Source organism: Cariama cristata, unplaced genomic scaffold (assembly GCF_000690535.1).
Source record: "Cariama cristata isolate BGI_N322 unplaced genomic scaffold, ASM69053v1 scaffold9817, whole genome shotgun sequence".
NCBI lineage: Eukaryota > Metazoa > Chordata > Aves > Cariamiformes > Cariamidae > Cariama > Cariama cristata.
This window is the reverse complement of record NW_009628334.1, coordinates 14,489-36,300: the sequence shown is the minus strand read 5'-3', so window position 1 is coordinate 36,300 and position 21,812 is coordinate 14,489. Positions and strand designations below refer to the sequence as shown.

Here is a 21,812-nt window from a genome sequence, read left to right as displayed (position 1 = left end):
TGATTTTGCTTTGAGAAAAGTTTTTGAAAATATGGTAGGCCTCATCTTGTAAGGATGTTATTTTGAAAAAGCGTACTCAATTCTGTGTTTTAATTATAATTTAGCAATGAAGAGTTGCTGTTAAGCTGGCATTGAAATAAATACCAGGCTTTTACTGTTTAATTAGGTAGCTAATGAAAAGTCATATTTGTTACAGATTCGGAATAATATTTTGGGTGCTTATGGCTATTTTATTAGTTAACATAGTGGGCAAGGGTTTTCTGTAGGTCCTGTGAAAACTTAGCTGAAAACCTGAGCCTTTGTCACTTTCTGCTAATTTCTGAGAGTTTCCATTTTGTCCCAGTAATTGCGTAGTTGTTACCATGAGTTGGTAGTCACTGTTTTGCTATTTCAGTTGTTATTTCAGACGTATGAGAAGGATTTTGAGGACTCTATTACTGTTCTTGCCCTCTTGGTCATCTTTTCTTCTCCTAGATTTTACTTCCTCATAGTGAAGGTCCTTGCTACTTGTAGCAGTGCTGCTTGTCACTGTTTGAATAGCGGCAACATGAAATGAACAGTTTTGACTTTCACAACTGTCTGATCATTTTCAAATAGCAGAGGAGCAAAGCTTTGAATAGCAAACTGAAATATTTGCAGAGTGTACTGAAGCGGTTTTTAAGCCTAGAGTGTGTGTCCTATATTTGAACACAAAGGCAACTTTTACACAAGTTTAAACTGAATTTCTTTATGAATGCAGTTAAAACTGAGTATTTTGTGCCTTCAGAGGACCTGAATTTTCACAGAATTCACACATGAAGAGTGGTAAATATTAAATACACAAAGATAAGAAACACAGAGAAGGCGATGTAGCTTGAAGTCTGCCTCTGCAGAGCTGGCTGTATTTTGTTTGCTGCCTGTCAGTCCTCTAGCATCAGTTAGGGTAGGGGTATAGTGCATTAGCGGAAAGTCAGTTCTGAGGCTTTACATTCCAATTTTGTATTATTGAAGAGAAATGCAACTTGAACTCACTGGTTAAGCCTTCCCCGAATTAATATTATGTAGATTATTTTAGTAGTTGTGGGCTATGATTTTATGTGGTGACCCCTGACTGACAAGAATAGGTGAGTGATGTTGTGCAGGCAAGAATGAAGAGGTTGTGGTCTGTCTTCTGTGGCATGGGCTAAATCTTTTAAATACAATAGGTATAGAACATTCCTTTTAAAAACGTACAGGAGGGACAACTGCTCAAACTTTTGCCTGAGAAAAGGTAATCTTTAGGGTTTAATAGTGATGCTTTTGTTTGGTCATCTCGCTGTTCTGCAGTAACAAAATCGAAGTTTAGGTATGAGGGCAATGTTGGGTCTCAGTGAGAAAAAGATAGGCTTAGATTACATTGGTGTACTTTAATTCCAGATTAGTTCCTCCCTATACCTGAAATATGTCTATGCCTCTTCCCCAATAATCTATGCAGTTAAATAAATTTTGTTTAAGTTCTGGCTGTGTGATAACTTCAGCGCTTGTTCTGCCCCTTCTCCATAGCTTTCTGCCCATTGCAGGTCCTCGTGATTTTATTCCCTATTGCAGTTGTGCTCCTACCTGCATTCCTCATTCATTCCTATGCATTAAGTGCTTCCAAATATAATTCAATTTCTATTTGAGACCTCTCGTGTCTTTTTCTTTTGAGTTTTTCTGCTGTAGTTGGATTGTTTTCACTCTCAGGGAGAAGGAAGATCATCTAGCAAAGCATTTCGTTCATTCTGAAGTTTCTGTTTAACAGTGTAGTGGCTGGGCACAGGTAAGGGTCAAGGTCTCAAGCTTGAGACATCCAAATCGTGTAAAAACAAACAGCTGAAAAATGCTAGCTTGGTATATTCGTATGCAGCTGTCAAAAAAGTGTAACTCCTGTTTTGGAGTATTTAGCAATAACTACAGCAATATTTACCTGAATGTCAGATGAAGCCATCAGAGTTGGTTAAGGAAATGCCAATTTTCAGTTATCTGTGTAGATCAGGATGATGTGGATGGTATATATATCTATGGGGTGGGTTGACCCTGGCTGGCAATTAAGCGCTCTCCAGCCACTTGCTCACCTTCTGCAGTAGGTTGGGAGAGAGAATTGGAATAGCAAAAGCAAGAAAAAGGCTTGTGGATTGAAATGAAGGCAGTTTAATAAATGAAGGAAAAAACCAAAACAAAACCGAAGAACAAAAAACCCCAACCAAGTGATGCAAAGGCAAACTTCACCACCTCTCCTAAGCAGACTGATGCTCAATCAGTCTCTGAGCAAAGACTGCCTTGGGAGAACTACCCCTGAGTTTGCACTGCGGAGGGTGATGTTGTATGGCACGGACTATCCCTTTGGTTAATTTGCGTCCGCTGTCCCCTCCAACCTCTCTCCCACCCTCAGCCTACTCATTGTGAGGAGCAGAGTGAGAAACAGAGACCGCCTTCACGCTGTACAAGCACTGTTCAGCAATAGCTAAAACATTGGTGTGTTATCAGCATTGTTTTACTCGCGGATTGAAAACACAGCACCATACGGGCTGCTATGAAGAAAGTTAACTCTATCCCCGCCAGACCCAGTACAATCTATTTTAGCATTTAACCAGCTACGACGGAGCTATTCATTCTGTGTTCTGTCAGCCTTCTCTGCTACCTGCAACGTGTCAGTGTGGCTGTGCAACTTCTGGAGTCCTCTCTGGTCCTGAAAGGGATGCAGCTGCTTTCTCTTGGCAAATGCTGAGCAACGGGCACCTGGACATCCATCCCAGCAGCATGCTTCTGGAAGCTAAGTGTCTGGACTGGTACTACTTTAAATTCCAAATCGAGTATGGACCGAAATGTAATAAAACTACCTTGTCTTATATGAGCAAATCTTAATTGATTGCTGGATTTTGATCCGATATGTGGGCTGAGAGTTGAGTCTTTCCCCTGCTCTTGCCATTAGAAGTCATGAGGAGCGACTGTGTACTGTTGCTGCTGAGCTAGGTTTAAGCTAACCTGATTCTTTTATGATTGCAGAACCAAGCAAAATGTTTTAATGATTCGTTATCATTTTTGTTCTATGACTTCAAGTGTAGTACGAGGAAACAACAATATTGCCATCCCTGTTTTGTTCTCTTGTCCTACCACTTTCTTTCCACTCATAAATTAGTAAATAGGTTTTGATAGGGTCAGACCCTTTTGTCCCTAGACTTGCCAGCTGCCATTTAACTTCAGTGACAAGTTTTCATCCACGAATTTCCGCAAGCTTGAGTGTTGTATTCGCAGCGTCCTCTCAGTCGGGCGCGAGTAGGCTATTCGAGATCTAATAAGGCTGTGCTGTGTTTACAGCTGAATGAGTCCATCTGCGCCTTGCAGAGAGGACTGCAGGCTGCCATGGAGCTCAGCCCTGCTTACATAAGGAAAGGATGGTTGGGAATGCTCTAATTCTGTCTTCCTCCTTCCACATCCAGTTGTCATCGGTGGCTTCTAGCAGAGAGCACCTGCTTGCTGACTCAACTCCCGAGGTCGAGTGTTCGTCAAGGCTGTGTCACAGAAATCTGTAGCTGAGTTGACCCAAAGCTTGATTGCTGCTGCTCTGTGAGGGACAATTAATTTGAAAAGAACTTAAAGGCTGTAACGTTAAGAGTATTTAAATAAGTTCATCTTTAACTGGAAAGTTTATTGTCATTGATAGGTACTTTGCAAAGCTGATTCTGGTATTTTGGGGCAGTTCGGATCACCTGTAAGAATACAGACAAAATGTGTGTAATGAGCTAAATGTTTCCTGTTCAGTTTAATTGTATTGATACTTGACTGTCTCTCTCAAGCTGTGATGGAATAGGGTTGATTTACATTGCAACTAGACAAACATGCAAACTGCAAAAAAAAAGAAAAGAAAATGATAGTAGCTTTTGCACTGTTTCCATGCAGTTAATATTAATAAATGACGGGGTTTTAAACTACTTTTAGCTGTTCAGTGAGGTTTATCATTTGTTGTAGCGTGCAGACCTGAAGGAACCACTTATTTTTCAGGAGATTTTTACTCCAATACTCATTTTGTCTTTTCTGTGTGTGTATGTTTGTTTATGGATGTCAGTAAGTAGCTTCTCTCAAAGAAGAGCATGCCAGTTTTTTATGTGATTTTGTTGACATTGTATACTTAATCAGTTAATGTCTTCTCTAACTAAAAACTCAAGCTTCTAATTCTGTGTTGCTGACTTGAATGGCATTCTGTTCGATAACAGACAGCAGACTTGTGTTTTCAGCTGGACAGAGTATATCTGACAATAAATAGATTGTTTAATCTGTGTACCTAATATTTTTATTTTTCTGAGAGCATAGGCAGCATTATTAGCTATTTATGATAGGGTTGCTAATCTGATAAGTGATGAATTGTGACTATCAAATGCTGTGTCACTTATGTCAGTGTTTTTATTTTGTTTTCCTTTGGTACACAGGGAATGTTTAGAGGTTTGTTTTGTTTGGTTTTTTTTTGTAAATTAACAAATTTCTCAGTGTTTTGAAAAGTACAGAATCCATACCCCACTGCCAACTTCGTAATTGGCATCATCTGCGTGGTTTTGGGTATTCAGAAATATTGACCTTTAAGATCGGTTCAGTATTTTGCAGTGTTTGGCTTGTTTCATGATCCAAGCCGATGCATCTAAAAACATTTTTTTCTCTGATATAAGGGAAGATGATTGCACAACTGCGTTTCATTGCTGATTTCCCTGAAATATGGTAATGTAGGTTATTGCTTTGACTTGCTGTGATATAGAGGTATCAGTGTAAATAATATCTTCATCTGGTTATTAATTCTTCTAACAGAAAGCTCTGTCAAAGTGTTATTTCATTTTCACATTGAAATGAAGACAGACCCAAGTCCTACTTTAAAACTCTGTGACACCTGCCTGAAAAGTTAAGATGTAGCTCACTTGCTTGTTACTTTTTAATTGACAGTATCTTTTCTGGTTTTCTGTTTTTTTCAGTTCTAATCACAATGTAATCCTTGCTGTTACCCAGTTGCTTGATTTCAGTAGGGATGTTACTCGGAGTCCTCTCCTGGTTACTACTGGAAGAATAAAATAGAAAGTCACTTCCTGCATCTTTCATACAAGGGAGCTGTGCAACTCTCTGAATCACCCAGTATTTGGCTGGTAATATTTGTATTTTAGTGAGAATATAAGTGCAAAAGATTGTCATAGTCTCATCTTTCCCTTAAGTTAGTTCAGACATAGTATTAATAAGTAAATGAATTTGTGTTTTAATTTTAATCTGTGTTGGATCTCAGTCCTGCCATTTGACTGAAAGTGAAACAGCTGAACTTTCAGAGTTCTTTTAAATCCAAAGTGGACTCTTTTTCTATTCATACCAGCTGCAATTACTCCAGAATGGTCTTCAGCCTGATCTTCCAATAGTTGAGCCTTTGAAGATTTCTGGAATCTAACCTCAACTGATTTGCCGTGCCTTATCCTTGAAGGCCTTTAGCTGCATTTCTGCAGTAAGAGTTCTCTGCCAAGAAGCCTTCTTCAAGCTGGACTGTACAGTCCAGCTGCTGATTCTAGGATCCGATCTTGACTTCCAAACATCTGTCTTTTGCTCCTTAGCAGTATGAAAGACAGGACCAAAAAAGCATAAGATTTGGCTTTGCAAAGAGTTACAGAGGTTTTCTTTGAAAGAGCAGTGCTTAAGATGCTACAGACATAAGCAATGAATTTTCTAAATGTGTGCCTTCTCTTTCTTTGTCTTCGGGGCCTGAGGGCTGTTAGGAAGGTGGAAAGGCTTGCAGGTAGCTCAGGGTTCATAGTTTGTAGATTAATTGATATTACGGTTGATACAGATATGATATGCAAGAGCATGTTGCTTTTTCTGTGTTTTACAAATTCTAGAGAAATTAGCACCTCAGATTATTTCAAAGTTACACTTTCGCTACTTCAGTTGCTTAGGCATTGTTTTTGTATGTTGTCCCATGTCTTTGATCTTGAGAGTGAATGTTTAAAGATAATAATCTCTTTGGTTCGTGGAGAAGGTTTAAAGGCCTTTCTAAAATCATGGATTGGATCATTTTTCAGTTGTCATTTTGAAGTGAGAGGTCAGGCCTTCATGGGATTGAACAATTACTCCTTTTTCTAGGGGAAGGGAAAGCTTCCTGCATTAAGTGTTCATATAGTCCAAGTATTGGAGCAGATTTTTCTTTCACCTCTCTTTTTCTTGTCATGCCAATATTTACAGGAACTGATTTTGTGCCCTTTATTCTACTCGGGTATATTTATCACAAGGACACTTAAAGGACAGTGTCTTGTAATTAAAGCTGTGCTTTTCAGCTTTTGAAAAATTGTGACCATTTCAGGCATGGAAAGGGTAGCTGTTACAGGGTTTGTGTATACTATGGATTTACAGTTCAGAGTTCTTTAAAGGATGCAGTAGGTTTAAGTTCATATGTGTTAAAGATGTGTGATACTTCAGCAAAGTATTTCTCTCTAACAGAAAGATGCATAACTCAACTTTGCAAAGCGAAAGTTAATTGAGCAACTTAGTCCAGAATTGGGAAGTGTAAGTCCACCAGACATTGTTCTTAGTTGTGGTTTCTCGCCCAAAATATCTTGTGCTGAAATGTTTCCGAGAACTTCCTCAACTCCAAACTTCTTGAGTTTGTTTAGGAGAATTTTAGCAGGAAAAAATAAGTGGTCAGGATGTAAGGTACTGATTTGATTTGATTTATTTATTTATTTCCTTGTAAATGGTGTGTTGGATGAGACAGGACTCGGAGGTAGGTGGGATGCTGAGCAGAAATACTGTATGAATCAGAATCTTGGGTTCCTCTGAGGAAATGTAAACAGGACGCTGTAAACTTCTAGTAGTGTTGTTACTTCCTATGCCTGATTCTTACATACGTGGTGAGAAGTACTGACTTTCTTAAAGGGACACGCCCGGCCTTGCGTGTCTAGATAATAAAATCAATGTTACCTCTTTTTTGCATCCTTTTGCGTTCTGTTGTTGATGCACTTTGTTGAGTTGTGGCAGTGTTTGAAATGGAATTCTATGCGTTTTTTTCCTCTTTAGTGTCCTTAACCTGCAGCACAAGTCAACTGATTTTTATTTTCATTTTATTAATACTGCGGTGAATGATCTTACATATTTTAACCCCTCCTGCCAATTTCTTTTCTTAAAGTTTTTTTAAATAAGGATAAATTCCTTAGTAATACAGTATCTTCTCAAGTGTAAAATGTGTTTAGCGTACTTGGATAAATATTTAAGATAATAAGGAAAATATTAGTAGGACTGACTTCAGCCATTTGAGGAAGAGGATATAGAAGCTTGCAACTTGTATATCAGAAGTTGTGTGACTATGGGAGTTCTAAACAAAAAAACTGTATAGGCTTAGACTGGATCTGTTAAAAAAAAATCTTTTTCTCCATTGAACGCATGCTTACACAGTTTGACTTGCAGTTTATTGCATCTGTCAGCTATTTGAAACATTGGTGTTGGTTTTACAACTGTAAAGGCAACTCATAAAGCTTTTACATTGCCAGAAGTAGAAGAAAGAAAAGATGCCTAAATTTTTCTTAAAGAAAGAGAAAAAAAGAGAAAGGAGCTGGGGAGGGCAGAAAACCTGTGTAGTCAGAACTGCTGAGTATGGCCTATTAAAAAGTATTTTTTAGAAACATGTGATATAATAATATTAAAAGTAATTACTGACAGCATCATGCTCATACCTAGAGTATTTGGCAGCATTTTATTTTGTGGAATCTTGATGGGTGATTTTGATGCACAGAAAGAATTTGTTTCAAATTACTAGGAAGAGGTGATTGTTTATCTTCTTAGAGACTGTCAGTTAGAGGGATGGATATTCCTTCAATCCTGTGTCAGGAAGCAGTAGTGTTTATGCCCAAGATCTTCAAGATCCAGTAAAGTTAGAATCTTGTATAAGTCAAAATCTTACAGGAGTTTGAATAGTTTCGGCTTCAAAGAATTCTGGTTTCTACAATAAATTATAAATAAATGAAATGTGCATACAAATGTTTTGATGCTTGTTTTGCAGATGATGTTCTGACACTGAATACAGAGAACAGTAATTTTCCCTGCCAAGTACCTAACTTCCGTAAGTGTGAGATCTGTTTGCTGTCTTTTCCGAAAGAGTCCCACTTCCAGCGCCATATGAGGGATCATGAGCAAAATGACAAGGTATGCATTTCAGTAGATATAAACTTAGGAAATACAAGTGCATATTGATATTTTCATACACTGACAAGAAAAGTTAACACAAGAAATAATTTTGTAATCACATCACTAATAGTTGCTATTTGGGGACCTCAGAGTTTTATGAAGTTTCTCTTTCATGTTTCCTTTGAGACAGGCCCTTACTTTGATGCCGTTTAGTTGGATTGTTTCCGGTTCAGTAATTTTTAATTTTAGCCATTTTCTGTTTTATGAAGTTTCTCTTTCATGTTTCCTTTGAGACAGGCCCTTACTTTGATGCCGTTTAGTTGGATCGTTGCTTCCAGTTCAGTAATTTTTAATTTCAACCATTTTCTTTGATTTGTAAAGTATTGAGGTAGATGAGAAAATGTGTGGATTTTTTTTAATTGAATTTACAAACTGATTCTACACATTAGCAATAAAAAAAAATTGCTTATATTGCTTAACTGGACCCCGCTGGTCTCTTATAGCTGTTTCAGTAATGTCAAGCAACCTAATCTAGTATGTATGTATTAGTCAGTAGATTCATGTCATCACTTCAGCTGCTAACAAATCAAATTTGGGAAAGAATGAGAAAAATACAGATGTGTGATTAAGACTAGACTTTTTAAATTAAGCTTTTGCCATAGGTTTCATCTGTAATCTGAAGCATTTAATTTCTGTTCCTTGCTTTCTATTTCACAAAGCTAAAACTACTTTACATGTCATGGAAAAATAATTTTATTCCTGTTTGAGGTAGCTGTAGATTCAGATTAATTTTTACAAAATGTAGGACTTTGAGCTGATAATTCATGTATTCAAAGAACTACTTACACAAGTTTCAACATTGTAAAGTTGATACATAAAAAATGGGAGTTGATATTGTTAAAACCATGCTATTGCACACTTCTATAAAGTGAAGGTGCTCTTAAAGAATGAGAACTGATTGTGCAGATACCAACTGAAGAGCAGTCAGTCCTAGCATAAACTAAGCTCTTTACCTTGCTGGTTGAATTATTTATTTTGCTTTAAGGAGAATTCACAATCTCAGTTAAAGTAGGAAAATTTATTTCCATCTCTTGCTCATTCTTCTCTCCTGCTGACTCCACTGTCCTCAGATAGTCTCAGTTTTGAGTCTCTGCTTTCTTTAGTTCCCCTGCCTTCTTTCCACATATGCTCTTGAAATACTGTATTTGAGTTTTCAGTAGTGAGATGCAAAGAAAAGGAAATAGTTCAAACTGTTATTATTAAGGACTATTATTGTATATAGGTACTTGAATTACTCTTTTTTTATTTTAAACGATTTGTATGGTTATATATGTTACCGAGGGTATATGTAACTTATGAGAAGATTGAATTTTGTCTTTATTTTTGTGGTTTTAACAAACAGCCTCACCGATGTGACCAGTGTCCGATGTCATTTAATGTTGAATTCAACTTGACACTTCATAAATGTACTCACAATGGTGAAGATCCTACGTGTCCTGTGTGCAACAAGAAATTCTCCAGGGTAGCCAGCCTGAAAGCTCATATAATGTTGCATGAGAAGGAAGAGGTAATTCATTAAACTTAATAATTTAAATTTTGAAAAGACATGTCATAAGGGTTGTACTTAATCCCTTACCTATATGCTTTAGATTGGAGGATTGAATAAATGGTCTCATTCAGAAGAAATATAAAGTGGGGAGTCTGTTTTAATCATAGTAGCAGAAATTAATACATTGGATATAAGCAAGTGTTCCCATCTTGTCTTTAGTAACTGATTAGTTATTTACAAAAACTTTTATTCTGAAGCAATTTCTGTGGTTTCATGTACATTGATAAGCACCCATGTAATAGTCTGGGTGATCCCTTTTGATGGCAGATGCCATGGTGGGGCACTCTTGCCATCTATTTTTTGCATCATGAAGCTGTTCCCTTATCTAGAACTCCCACCCCTTTTTTTGAGTTGTTGTTTTGCTTGAGAGGAGTTTTTATTCCTTTCCCTCTCACAATTTAATTTTCCGCTTTCATAAGGCATTTATTAAATTCTTATCCAGCAGTTAATGCATAGTAGTATCTTGCACACTTTATAGTCAGTACTGTGTTATTGCAGTTGCCGGAGTCGATTGTACTGCCCAAAATACCAAGTTTTCAATCATGTAGTTACCTCTTCCTCCTGTGAAGGCTTTTTTAAAATCACCCTTTGCGTTGGAGGTTTGGAGCTGAGTCAAGCATGCACTTTTATTGCCAGACTTCTAGTCATAAACATAACAATTGTATGTTTCTCCATACTGACTGCAGACAGCTTACAAGGGTTTCGACCAGTAGGTTTGGGATGATAGGCCTATTTGCATTTTTCCCTAAACCAGGCAAGGAATGCAATGCCATCTGTAGAGAATGTATTCCTTCTTTAATCTTGTTATCAGTTCACGTTTTTTCATGGACACAACCGCGTTAAAATGAGAGGACTTGAGTACAGTTTTGTTGCATGTTAATGTATCTATAATCATATATAGCTTAATGGGTATTTATTGAGGCAACTTGATTTATTAAGTGCTTAAAACATCAGAATAAGGAAACTGAGTGTTGAGAAAGATGCCTAAGAGTGATTTTTTAGTATTCATTTCTATCACTAAGTGATATTTCATCCACTTCAGCAGCTCTGATTTTGGTACTTGATGCAGATGTCAGAAGAATAGGTTGCGCGATGCCTTCCAATTTAAAATTCAATCTGCAGCTTGAAAATTAAATTTATAAAAATATGAAGACCTTTCAATTGCTAATGAATGTATTCTTATAATGCCCTGTAATTCTGTGCTAAACCAGAGATGAACGTAACAATTAATTCACAGAGAATTGCAAGAGTGAATTTCCCAGTAGTTATGCACAGAGCCTGTAGGGGAGCTGGAATTTGAACTTGAAGCAGAGAGTCTTGACGATGACACTAGCTGTCATTCAGGAGTTTTTCCATAATGTGCAGGTTAAGAGGTGAAGTTATCAGCGGAGTACGTTCTCCTCCTGTTTGCTTTTCTTACTTTTGCTGTTAGAAGGGTTGAAAATCTGAAAACAGAGCAAAGATACATACTCACTTAGAGAACACGTGTAGCAGTTGAGGAGGTTGCTGCACAAAGCTGAGGTTTGGATAACTTCAGCCTTGTTTTGTGCTGCATCAGCCAGCTTTATCTACAGATGAGTGCAGAAGGTCAGTAACAAGAAACTAGTATGATTAGCTTCTTGAGCTCTCCAATTAGGTTTGGGAGAGCGTGTCTGTCTGTGTTGAAATGCAGAGTTTCGTGATTGATTGCTCCTGTGAGATGTTCCAGAAGGAATTTTCTGGGCTATTGAAATGGAGCTTCAAGAGACTAACTTTTCTCCTTATGTTCTTTGGTGATTTGTGTGTGATAAACTGGTGTAATGGAAAAAACCCATGCATGAAGTTCCTCGCTTTCACATAGCTCTCTTTTAAGAAGTCAAAAAGAACATACCTTGTGTAAATATGTCCAACCTTGTAGAGGATTCTTGGCTTTGTCTGTTTCCTCAGTGGAAATGGGCAGCGATATCTGCTGCTGCTTTTTGACCTGGTGAGACAGGAATGCTAAATACAAACTGAAAATTTTTAATTTATTGCACTAAAACTGCTAATATGTCTTCTTCCTCTGTGAGCATGAGGTTTTCTTGGGCTTTAGGAAAACCTTAATATGTTGAAAAAGTTAAAACTGATATTTGGTGGGTATATCTAAATTCTGTTAGTAAAGTATCCTGAGTGTTTGTGGTGGTTTTTTTGTTTGTTTGAATAATGTCCACTGTATTTGATTTGCGTTGTCTTACAACTTGGGAGCAATGGTCTTTGAAAAAGTGCAAATTAAAATAATCTTTTGCAGTCATTGATACTAAACAGGTCAAGATGGTGAATTCCAAAGTGTTCCTTCAGATACTGCATCTGACAAGATAAATGTAGTTGTCACAGGTGGAATTAGATGAGTAAACTTTATAAAATGAGTTCTGAGTTTGGGAATTTTAAGTATTATCTAGCAATGTACGAACAGCCCCTTTTGTTTAATGTTAGATGGTGAGTTTAACCATAGTGAGGTTAACAACGTACAGTTACTTTTTCAGTGTGTGGTGGGAATTTTTTGTTTGCTTGAGGGGCAAAAAATAAATCTGGTACTGCCTATTCCAGAGGGAGGCTATTTGGCTTGGTATATTGCTGGGTTTTTGTACAGTTTTTCTATTTGCCATGTCCTTGCTTTCCTACAGCAAATACTACAGTAATGAATAAAAATACATAGACTTCCGTTGTCTCAGATACGTCATCTTAGGCTGTTCTTTTGTTTGTGAAAGTTGCTGAATAGAATATGTGTAATAGCAAATTAATCTCATAGATAATGTGTGTCTGAAAAATGCTGAGATGCGATTGACAGACTCTCAATTTTGGGGACCATGAGCTTGATACAGTATACGTTGTAAGCTTCTCTTCAGGTAATTTTTCCCCACTTATACAAAAGTATTGTCACGAACCAAATTTGTTGTATAAGTACAATGCTTTTCGATAGGAAGTATTTTTATTCATTGAATGTAGATCCTGGAGAAGAAAGTAATTTATTGTCCCACACTGTAACTTGAGTCCAGTAATAATGATCTCTAGGTTAGATTAAACAAGTCGTTTTTGAGGTAGTGTTTAATTTCATTAAAAGACTTCAGATTTTTAAGTTCTTGTGTGGAAATGTCTGGCAATATTGCAGAATTTTTGTTTTTTTTCCAACTTTGGGAACAAAGCTTTTTAAAAATAGCACTGCATCTGTTCCTCTTGATTAAAACATTCTTGTCAATATCTTTATTTAAATGAACACTGTTTATTTTTCCCCCTTGTTGATCATTCAAGGAGGGGAAAAAATGAGGGGAGGATAAAAAACATTTCCATTTGCGGAAAATGAACCAAGACCAAAACTGTCTGAAGTTTCTTACGCATACCAGTAAGGAACATGTAACAGAGGTATTGCCAAAGAGATGGTGAATATTTTTAGACGTTTAATCTTAACTCTTTGCTTAGATTTTGTAAAATAAAGATACATTGAGAAATAAAATTAATGGTTTTGAAAAGCAAAAGGAAGTCAAATAAATGCAGAGCTTTTAGTTTTCATTGAAACAATATTTGACTTTGGTTCTTCCTGTGAATTTCAGAGAAATGGCAATGCTTTTGCATTAAACTTTACAAGTATAATTACCATTCTAAATAACATGGAATACTAATACAACTGGAAAGTGGTAGGTTTAACACTGCTGTAAAATTAATGGGTTGAAGTGGTACCTCTCAAAAACGTTCTGTGTCCCTATTTGTTTCTGTCATCTTTTCTGTGAAGGTAGTTTAAGAAAAGTCAGTAGTAACTGTAGTGGGATTACTATTAAAAAGTAAGTGACAATCTGTATCATTTTAACCAGTAAAAGTGTAAAATCGCTGAATCTACAGTTAAGATCAAAGTCAGTAGTAACTGTAGTGGGATTACTGTTAAAAAGTAAGTGACAATCTGTATCGTTTTAACCAGTAAAAGTGTAAAATTGCTGAATCTACAGTTAAGATATTTTTGGTTAGAAACTGTATTTTTTACAAATGTTTGTGTAGACCATAGCATAATGGTACTGCAGTAAGTTTCTGGGTGTATCTTGACCTAGCCTACCAAGGAAATAGGGGGTGGTGATGATGGTCCTGAACTGCTTGTTTCTGCTATCGTATGAACTTTCTCAGAATTCAGTTTCAGTGGAGTTTCTTAAAATATAAATACTATTTATTGTTCATGATTTATGTTATGGGGCTCAAACTTTTTTTGCTTATTACTTTTATTGCTGCTTACTTTCAGCTGCCGATGTCCATAGAAGGATACATTCATCTACTTGAGCAAAGCTTATGCATGTGTACCGCTGTTTGGGAATCTTTTGAAAAATCAGTCTCTATTATCTCTTTCAGAATCTTATCTGTTCAGAGTGTGGAGATGAATTTACTTTACAGAGTCAGCTGTCCATACACATGGAAGAACATCGTCAAGAATTGGCAGGCAGTAGGATCCACAGCTGCAAATCTTGCAAAAAGGAATTTGAAACTTCCTCACAGCTAAAGGAGCATATGAAAACTCACTATAAAATAAGGTGACAATCACGGGCTTGTAACAAAATGAGCAGATGTTACTTTTATGATGATAGCTGGAGAAAGCAGGAGTAGCATTTCCAGTCAGCAAAGTACCATGATCTATGCAGATCATTTCTTTTGTTTGGTATGCTGTTATGAAATGGCATTTTTTTTTTAAAACCTTGCTAAAGTAGGGGGCTATCTTTGGAGGCCTGCCTACTCCCCTTCCTCCCCCTCCCCGTTTTCATATTTAGGCACCCATACTAAGCATAGTTCCATCTGCTAGCTATGTGTAAACACAAGTTAAGTTTTTCTGATACAAAGTGATTTTTAAAGTGTGTTTGTGATTTTAGGACTAATGGCAGTACGTTGAAGCAAATGTACATTAATTTTACATAGCATTTATTATAATTGCAAAAGTCCTAATGCTTACCTTCTGCAAAGAAATCAGTTGTTCCTTGCAGTTTAATCATCTTTTACAAGTGGTCCTCATCACAACCTGCAGTGAGTTTCCTGTAAATCAAAAAGCACAAAACGAAGGGAAGAAAAAGCCCTAATAAATGCTGTTCTTATTTTCAGTGAATATTTATTTTGTCCTTTGTTTCAGCTTTATAGTTTAACTTTACTTTTAGGAAGATGAAAATTACTTTAAGTTAGAAGAAAGAAAAACTTACTCCTATTGGTTTAGTTTATACATTAAGAAAGCCTAAAGTTTTGACAGGTGATCTCTCTTGTAATCTTTACTCTGTTTCTATCAAAAGCAGATTGGAAAAATATGTATTTAAAAATGAGAAATACTATTTCCAGTAATATCTGCTTTCTATTAGCAGATGATAGAGGTTGGAAGATCTTAATAGTTATGTTCCAGAAGGTTTAAAAAAGTGGTGTTGTAAATTTCCATTTGCAAACTGAAAATTGAGGGTTTGAGGTATAAAGTTATGTTTGTATTGAGTTATATAGATGTATAATGTTACACACAAAAAACATTCTTGTTGTGGACATCTCCTGTGTAAGTTAGGATGAATACATAGAGAATAGAGGAGTGAATATAATATGATGGCTTTGATTTTGAGAGTATTATGCATGCTACATTCTGACATAAATGAGATCTAAGTGCTCCATGATCATTTGTTTATCCTTATGTTCTTAAACTGGAATTATTTCTGGATTCAGAGCTTCCGTATCTGAGATTCACCTTATTTATGAGGTCAGATGTAGAAACATGTTGCATTTGTATTCAATAAACTACTGTCCATAATGGTGCTTTACTGTCCTTTTGCTAGTAGTATCAATACAACCCATGTATGTGAGCTGGGTTAATCATTTGTGTAAGTGTTCCTGCTCCATTTCATCACAAAGCTAATGTAACTCAGACCTTCTGTGTTTCAGTAGAAATTATTTTAAAAGAAAAATGTGGAAATTCAGAATTTATTTTTTTATTTGACACAATGTTCTCTTTGTTGAACATGAAAAGATGAATTGATGAATATTGAAAAGTTAATGTTTGATCTGACTTGTTTACCTGTGTATAGTGTATTTAAAGTTCAAAGACATACATCAATTTGAGTCCTGCTTTTCAGTGTAAAATAAGCTTCAGAAATTTTTTAGGATTTAAAATTATAGACCCTTATTCCCGTAGTTTTTTTTCACAGAGTGGTTGCACTTTCCCTTCCCAAAAAGGTATTTGTTCTCTCTCTGAAGCGTTTGAATGGAAAACAATTTTGAAGTTATAATTTAAATATAGTATCTACCTTCCGCTAAAAAGCAAATAGTCATTGTAACTCTAAATGATGAAATACTTTAAAGGTGGTCTGATCTTTAAGGGTTGTCCCCACAATTGCCTCCATATTGAGTATTATTTCTTCTATTAAAGTGCTGTAGCTGTAGTAGAAACAGATGATGTTGCTCATCAAAGAGTGTATTCTGACAATCAGGCTGGTCTAGATCTGTCCTGAGGTGGAAAGAAGAGGTTGTAACATCTGTGCTCTTCCCACTCCTCCTCATCAATCTTCAGTTGACTTTACTCTGGATGCTTCAGTAGATTTTAGTAGATATAATTAATACGTAAAAGTAAAATATATTACACTCTGTGCTCACTCTGCAAGAGTATAAAAAGAGTTTAAAAATGCATGTAATGTTTGTTTGAAGTAATTGGAAGGGAAGGTGTGTTTTACTTTAAATATACAGTGAATATCTATGTTCTTTTAGTGTAGAAAGATGCAGCATTTGAGCAGAAGTTTAATGATCTCCTGTGTTATGCACAGACTGTTACTTGCCTGCTATTTTTTGTGTTAGACCAACTTGTGTTTCAAGGTGGTGGTGGTGTTCTGCACATCTGCTCCACATTAGCTAAATCTTTCAGTTGTTCAGAAAAACACCAGGTATTTAAATTTTGTGTAATTTCAGTTAGCTTTAAGCAGTACTGACAAGCAGGATTATTATATAGGTGTAGATACTCGGGCACTATGGAAAATGTGGAGTGCTCTAGACTCGGTATTGGTTTGCCCGCTGCCTTCTGGTTTGTGCTTGTTTAGCTGAGTTGTTGTGATGGTTTGTCAGACCTAGGTTTTGTTTTTCCTTTTTTCCAGCCTAAAATCAGTTCTTGTTTTTCCACATTGCTGCTGTTGTTTTTCAGCAGTCATTTAAACTGATTAGTTTGATTTGTAGACAAATGAATTTTGGGAATTTATATCATCTGTTAGTATGTCTCTGTGGAGATTGTGGTTTGTATTTGAGGGGCAGTGGTGAATAAGTTGGGTTGTTGAATTCTTAATCTGTTCTTGTTAGACTTCAGCAATTGCATTTGTACTCCAGTTCGTGAGACCTTCATATTATCAGTAAGAATTAAAGTCTTGCTATGTCCAGGGAAAAGAAATGGAGTTGCACAGGGCTGAAAGTTCCCACCAAAATAATAGTTGTGAAGTCACTGCATACTTCTAGCAGGGTTTACAGTGGAAATGTCTCTAGAGAGCCTCTAAGATGTATCAATTTTATTACAGAAATAACTAAAATTCTTGGTGCTTATAGGTACTTAGAAAAGTGCTGGTTACATTGTTCTTTTAGTATCATTAAAGAGTTTGGTTTTTAATTTATACACTCTGTGTTAAAAAAATGCTGGGGTAAAATAAACTTCAAATTAATGTTTAATATTAAGATTATTTTATTTAAATTCTTTTTTTTTTTTTTTTTTTTTAATGACAGGGTATCAAATACCAGATCTTACAACAGAAACATTGACAGAAGTGGCTTTACTTATTCCTGTCCTCACTGTGGAAAGACGTTCCAGAAACCGAGTCAGTTAACACGACATGTTAGAATACACACAGGTAAGACTGTGGAAGTAATTATTTTAGTTTGCATTTGTTTTAAAAAAGTCAATTAACCTGTGAAATGCTGAATATTTTTCTCCCTGTTGGGACATGAAATAATAGTAATACATTTTGCTCGTTAGATGCTGTTACTTGTTGGTTTAAAGCAACCTTTATGTAATCCCTTTGCTTAGCAAATTTATGTGCTTTTAAAATTTCCGGATATATATATCACTAGAAACAGTTAAAAAAAAATTAAGAACTTTATAGGTTTCATTTGTTACAGAATACCAGTTTTGGTACCTAACGTTTCAATGGGCCCTAAAATTAGAATCCCTAGATAAGGGCCAGTCAGCTACTCTAAGATCTTGCATACTTTGGAGAACAGGTTTTAAAATTTACAATCCCCAAAAGAGCAGAAATACCTGAGAAAGAATAATACTACTAAAATAGTGGCCTTGCTTTTGGTTTTAGATTGATTTATTTAAAGTTACTGCCCTGTATTTTCTGTACTTACTGTAACTGCTATTTTCAGGATGTCTGAAGTGAACATGGGAGGTGATAAACCTAGATTGTAATTTTGATATTTGAAGAAGTGCAAGTGACTGTTCAAATTTTAGAATGAATAGCGAATGTTTTTTGCTAAATTACTGTAATAAATAGATGCATGTTTAACCATTAAGCAGTTGAAATAACTGAAAAATGCCAAGCATAAAATAATATAAAAGTTTTTGAAGTTTACAGAGGGCTGTAAGAATAGTTCTTAAGTTTTAACCAGCCGTTCATGGTATAGCAGGAGTTTGGCTTTAACCAAAACCTTCATTGGAGGTGCTCTGGTTGTGTGCAATATGTAAGTATTTTCCATCTTGTGAATAAATTGCTGTTTAGTTTTTAGCTAATTCAGGTAGTCAATTATGTAAGCGTGCAATGTTGTTTGTATTACAGTCCATTCAGACAGTGATGTGATGAGTTGCCATTTACAACAATGACTTTGTTTACCAAGGGAGAAATAAAAATTCTGTTGTGTGACTCTTTCTTAGGAATCTTTTTAAGTTTTATAGATCTCATTATAGAACAGTAACACAAGAGGTCACCCTTGTACCTGCTTTAATTGAAAATTAACTTTCTTATTTGAGAGTCTTGTCTCTATTTGATACAATATTTTAGCTTATTCTAGTCAGAATTAAAAAACCAAGATTATAGTTGGTTGAGGACACTTTTTTTAAAGCTTCAAAAAGTTCAGGAGCATTTGTAGTTATTTTGAAGAATAAAAAGACATTTGTCTATTGGGAAACCGGAGACAGAAAATGTCATTCCAATCTGCACATGACAGTAGGTCATTTTAAGTTCCAAGTAGCTAGAGAATACTCCTTTAATCTGTGAACTACGTTATTGCTTTAAATCTGCAGACAATCTGTCTGCCATCCAATTGCTTGAGGTACTGTAAAATAGGTAGGAAAGAAGAACTCTCCTTTAAAGAATTTAGAACACTTAAGTCATTAAATCCTTAAAGAGCATGTCTGTGCTACAGACTGTAGTGCTGTCTGTAAAGCATTACATTAGTGTCTTCAATTGCAATACTTTTTTTGTTTAGTGCTACTTTTGTTCATAACTGTTAATTTCAAGAACTTACACCCTTTGGGAAAAAAATCCAAGTCTCAGGGACTGCAACTCCTGTATTAATAACTAAGTAATGAACCCTTCATTCACTCTCCCTTATTAAGTTATACTTGAGAAATACAGAAATTCCACATTTCCACACTAGAATTAAGATACAGTTTTTAGAATGAGATTTGCTTAAATAGGCAAACTTAACCTGAAGCAGTACTTCTGTGTGTCTACCAGCAGCTATTAGTGGAAGCTAAGCTAAGCCTTTTACCTACAAAAGCCCAACAGGAATTTTGTCACTGTATTTCAAGAAGATCTGAATCAGTGCTTTGTATTTAAATCTATATTAAAAAATAGACAGTTAAAACCCACAGATCTTAAAGCATCTTCAAAACCCATAAGCAGCAGAACAGAAAATACACATTCCTCAGAGTTGATACTATGCGAGTTACACACTTGTAATCTATTTCAGAAAATAACTGCTTTTATTTCAAACAATGCTAATTTAATTAAGAATTAATAATTTTAAGCTCGGTGTAATTACAACTATGTAATTAGAAGTCATATAAAAATATTCATTAGAACTACTTTAGGGTGCGTAGTTTTAGCACATGCCAGTACTTACTGGTGTAGCAGACATAATGTACGCATGGTGTTTTCGCTATGGAAATGTGCAAAGGCAGTGTTAAATGTTCCCAATGTCCTGGAGTTACCACAGCTAGACAGTTTCACTAAAAGGAAAAAAAAAGAGTAATCCTGAATTCGCCGTGGAGATCTCCAGTGGTCAGTTAAGACACATGGTTCTAAGAAACTGAACTTTGTTCTTAGTATCTGTGTGTTTAAAGTGTGTATCTTTGTAATGTGTTAATGCAGTTCTATTATGATTTGTCACTATTTCTGAGGAGTTTTTCACCCTTAACCTCTTAGAAATAACTGTAAGTATGTGCGGCACTGAGAACACCAAAATCAGGAAACAGTAACACAGGATTCCTGTAACAATATTGCCTAGATTTTCCTTAATGTTCAGTAGTAATATAAACATTCAAGGTTTTAAAATTATTTTTGAGCAGGACTGTACAATGTCTCGTGTAAGGAAAACATTATTGCGTATTTTCTGTGGGTGGTTGAAAGAATGAATGGCTATTGATATTTATTGGGGAGCAAGAACCATAGGCCAACTTCTGTAGTGTTGCTGTAAGACTTTTTGATTTTAGACTAAATAAAATGTTAAATTTTTGACTGTTAGTTATTTATTACTGTCTATTCCACCCTCTGCTCCTCTGTTTGTTTCCGTGCCGGTATATGCATTTCATAGGATTTGGTTTAAAGAATGGCGTGTATGGTTTTGGTTTTTCTTTTCTTTTCCTCTTTTTCTTTTCCTCCAGTGATTTTGCGTAGCATCTTCTGAGATCTTCCAAACCACAAGTTGTAAATAATTGTTTCGTAGAGGTTTCATTTATTTTACCCATTTTAACTGATAATCATCAGCTAGGTTATCAAACTTTTTCATTGGAGTAGGTGCTGAGATCAGTGGTCCGGGTAAAGAGTTTCATTGTCAAAGCACCCAATAATGTGTGCTTATGTGTGTGTGTATAGATATCTATACAATATTTTCTTTTAGCTGATACAATTCTTCATTTAGATAAGGAAACTGCTGATGTTTATTCACAGCCCCTTACCCCACATCCCTCTCCTTTTTCCTTTTCAGGTGAAAGACCTTTTAAATGCAGCGAATGTGGCAAAGCCTTTAACCAGAAGGGGGCGTTGCAGACCCACATGATCAAGCACACTGGTGAAAAACCCCACGCTTGTGCCTTTTGTCCTGCAGCCTTTTCTCAGAAAGGCAATCTTCAGTCACACATACAGAGAGTTCATTCAGAGGTAAATACAATTATTCATAAAGTGGTTGGTGCTAATATACTGCTTATTTCATTTTCACTGTTTAAATTGTCCTGTTTGCTATTCCTGTGCTCTCTGGTGCTTTCTGCAGCCAATATAGATTTACTGCTGTAGTATAGAATCTTAGTTTGTTGGTTTTACCTGCAAGCTTTCCTAAAATAGCTTAATCTGAATAAATGTATACTTAGGATAAGTAGCAAAACCTTCATTTAGCGTTGTCTTTTCAGTACCTTGATAGGTTAATAAATTACTAGTGTTTTCAGGTGTATAAAAATGTACCTATGTCAGTCTTGGGAGAATGAGGGCTAGAATCAGATGAAGGTAAGCCAAAAGCAGCAAAGCAGAAAATGGTGAAATATTTCCAGGCCAAACAGCAACCCACTAACTCCATCATAAAGCATACTTGCAATTTGTCTTTGGAGTATATATCTCTCAGCCTTTTTCAGAGATTTTTTTTTCAGTTAGAGGTAGAAGAAAATTACAAAATAAGATAAAAAACCATTGTCGTCTCAGATCTTTTTATGCTGATTTTTTCTTCTTCTTTGTGACAGATGATATTTAACATTCAAAAGGTACTGCTATGATATTGTAACATAAACTGAGTAACATTAACTATGCAACTTTGTTCAGTAATTTCCTTGCTGACTTTTGTGATTTTTGGTTGGAAATACCCATAGAAAGAAACCTAGTTTTGATTTGGAAGGTATGAAGTGATAGAGGCAGCTTTTTTTTTTTCTTTCCTGCATGCA

General features: G+C 35.9%; 1 protein-coding gene across 1 annotated transcript in view; it reads left to right on the top strand.

The window, feature by feature from the left end:
- Positions 1-8,008: 8,008 nt before the first annotated feature.
- LOC104165195 (zinc finger protein 236-like) overlaps positions 8,009-21,812 on the top strand; it is a gene marked incomplete at both ends in the record, with an annotated part of 27,052 nt that continues 13,248 nt past the window's right edge. Inside the window, 5 exons of the mRNA XM_009704769.1 lie at positions 8,009-8,151; positions 9,536-9,700; positions 14,090-14,268; positions 17,450-17,574; positions 20,873-21,045. Coding sequence (XP_009703071.1) covers positions 8,009-8,151; positions 9,536-9,700; positions 14,090-14,268; positions 17,450-17,574; positions 20,873-21,045 — 785 coding nt within the window. The remainder of the gene's footprint in view (positions 8,152-9,535; positions 9,701-14,089; positions 14,269-17,449; positions 17,575-20,872; positions 21,046-21,812) is intronic.